Genomic DNA, 2,673 nt, shown 5'->3' with positions numbered 1-2,673 from the left:
GCTTCTGCACATATCAAGACTGATCTGCTCTTCCCGATCATCCCGATGGGCTCCGCGTTTGTGTGTCACTGACTTCCCAACATTGCAATAACAGCCATAAGTCCAAATCAACCTAATTTGGTATGTTCAGTAGATCCATGGAGAGAAGGAATGTGATTCTGCATGAATGTGTCACACTGCAGAAACATGCTGCACAGAGAGGACAGAGCACAATAATCAGCAGACAGTGTTTACGCTGTCGGCCTGTTCATGTCTGTCCAAAGGCAATAAGGTACACAATTACTTGCTGCTTATTTAACACAAGTTGAGATTGAGGGAGTAATCTTTTCTTGACCTGAAAGGATCCCAGAGTGAAGCTTTCTTCCAAAGGACCCGAACGCAGTTATCTATTTGGGACTGGAGGAGGCCATTCAGCCCCTCAAGCCTGCTCCACCACTTCATGCAATTATGGCTGATCTCACCTTGGCCTCAACTCCACTTTCCCGCCTGCCGTCCATAATCCTTCAACCTGTTACCAATTAAAAATCTATCTCCTCCTTAAATTTACTCAAAATCCCAGCATCCACTACACTCTGGGGGAGTCCATTCCTTTGAGAATGCTACCCCTTATCCTATAACAGTGACCTCTCATTCTCGACTGCCCCACATGAGGAGAGATGGATGGGGGCCCTTTGGGGGAAATATAATGTGGTTTTTTTTTTGGTCTGTTTTGGCAGAAAGCCAAAAATACCCTTTATCCCAAACGCAGTTGATCCTGAGGTTTTCAGATGAAGGATTCTAAGGCTGTATTTTGCAGAAGAGCAGACAAAGTTACTGTCAGTATGCTGTCCAATATTTCTTTATTAACCAATCAACATGAAAACACATTATCTTGTCATTATCACGTAATTACTCATACCTGAGAAAAGATGCATTTTATCAAAGTTTTTTTTAATCTGGTGCTTATCAGGACATTGGCAGTACTCACAGCTTTTGGCTAGAAAAATTAGCATTTTAATGTGCCGAATAGTTTGCAAGTGGAGTTTAATTGGTTGAGGTACTGCCATGGCAGATGCTCGGTGATGACTGACATTTAACTGATCAGCTTTGCTTAAATTGAAACTGATCAGGCTTCAACAGTTATTTGTCATTCATCATCTTCCTGGATTCTTTCTTCATGGTAACAGAGAGCAGAGTCCACTTGCCAGCCAATCAATACTCTCTTCTTTAAAATGGTGTTCCCCTTATCACTGATATTCTTGCTCATTCCCTGATGAATGTCAGACAAAATGCTTCAATAAAATGTATCTTTAGGGCTCTTGAGGTGCAGTGGTACTGTCCATGCCTCTGAGCCAGGAGACTCCAGTTCAACTCCTCTTCCAGAGATGCATAGTAACATTTCAGAATGGGTTAAGTAGAAAATATCTGAAGTGTCTCTATCTACAGTAATTCTCAACTTCTGTATTACCCAATCACTAGGTTTTAAATGTTAAATTTGAGTTTTTGTAAAGCAAAAGTATTAAGTGATATGGGCTAAAGGCAGGCACACGCAGTTAAACCACAGGTCAGCCATGAGCTGACTGAATGTTGGAACAGGCTTGAGGGGCTGAATGGCCTCCTCCTGCTCCGATGTGCTTATATTGGTATTACATTTAGTGGGATGTTGCTCTGCACACATTAGCTTCCAGTGGGTTTTTTAAAATTCATTCATGGGATGGTGTCATGGGCTGAGCCAGTATTTCTTGCCCATCCCTAATTGCCCCTTGGGAAGGTGGTGGTGAGCTGCCTTCTTGAATTCCTGCAGTCCATGTGCTGTAGGTACAGCCATAATGCCCCTCGGGGGGGAATTCTATTGTTATAATTAACTCTTAAGGCTTATTAATTAATTCCACTATTAACTGCCTGTTACAAGTAACTGAATGAACATGCTGCTTAATTCAATCACGGGGACAAGTTCCTGCACAGTGTAAAGGGAGGTTGTTGTATTAATGTTTCAGAACGTCATGGCTTTTTCTGCTTCAGGTAGTCCCAGTCCCTCCCTTGCCACACTCTCTGCCCATAAACTGTCCCCCAGTATTGATCCACTTTTCCTGCTGAAAGTAATGTTTGACCCCAGACTCCAGTCTCTGCCACGCGGTGTGTTCCTGTGACTTGTTGCGTTTCACATTTTCACTGAGCATTTCCAGCAGCTGTAGCTTTTTCAGAATTAACCTTCCCTTTGGTGGAGACACAACCGCAAACACAAAGCAGCACTATCATCTGCCTTTTGTGAGTCATCTCCAGACTTTCAAAACATAGACCATTTCGATCCCAAATCGATTAGTTATACACACCCTGTCCTATATACCCAGCTAAAAACCACCTACACACACTGTCTGTCACACACACTCCCATACAGACTCACACACAGTCACACAGACACACACTCATATACACACACACACCCTCATGCAGCCGCACACAACATGCAATTTTCAGTACACGTGGAGACTGAAATCTTCAGAAACAATTGCAGGTTATTTACAACAACAACACGAAGGCTGCGAGGGAAAACGTGGCAGTGGGTGGCAGTAGTGAGATATTGAGAGAAACAAAAAGACAATGGGGAAGCGCGAGGTCATGTTAAACACATTAATAAATTTCCAGTTGGTAAACCAAGTACATTTTAAATATCCACAAAATTACAAGAGTTGT

The 2,673-nt window shown here is 42.7% G+C and overlaps 1 protein-coding gene across 1 annotated transcript in view; it reads right to left on the bottom strand.

Moving 5' to 3' along the window:
* Positions 1 to 965: 965 nt before the first annotated feature.
* The window catches only part of LOC122558816 (plexin-A1-like), a 463,903-nt gene continuing 462,195 nt past the window's right edge, over positions 966 to 2,673 (bottom strand). The window contains exon 20 of the mRNA XM_043707607.1: positions 966 to 1,249. Within this exon, the coding sequence (XP_043563542.1) occupies positions 1,127 to 1,249 (123 nt within the window). The 3' untranslated portion in view covers positions 966 to 1,126. The remainder of the gene's footprint in view (positions 1,250 to 2,673) is intronic.

This window comes from Chiloscyllium plagiosum, chromosome 18 (assembly GCF_004010195.1).
Source record: "Chiloscyllium plagiosum isolate BGI_BamShark_2017 chromosome 18, ASM401019v2, whole genome shotgun sequence".
In the NCBI taxonomy this organism is placed as follows: domain Eukaryota; kingdom Metazoa; phylum Chordata; class Chondrichthyes; order Orectolobiformes; family Hemiscylliidae; genus Chiloscyllium; species Chiloscyllium plagiosum.
This window is presented reverse-complemented; position numbering and strand designations above follow the sequence as displayed.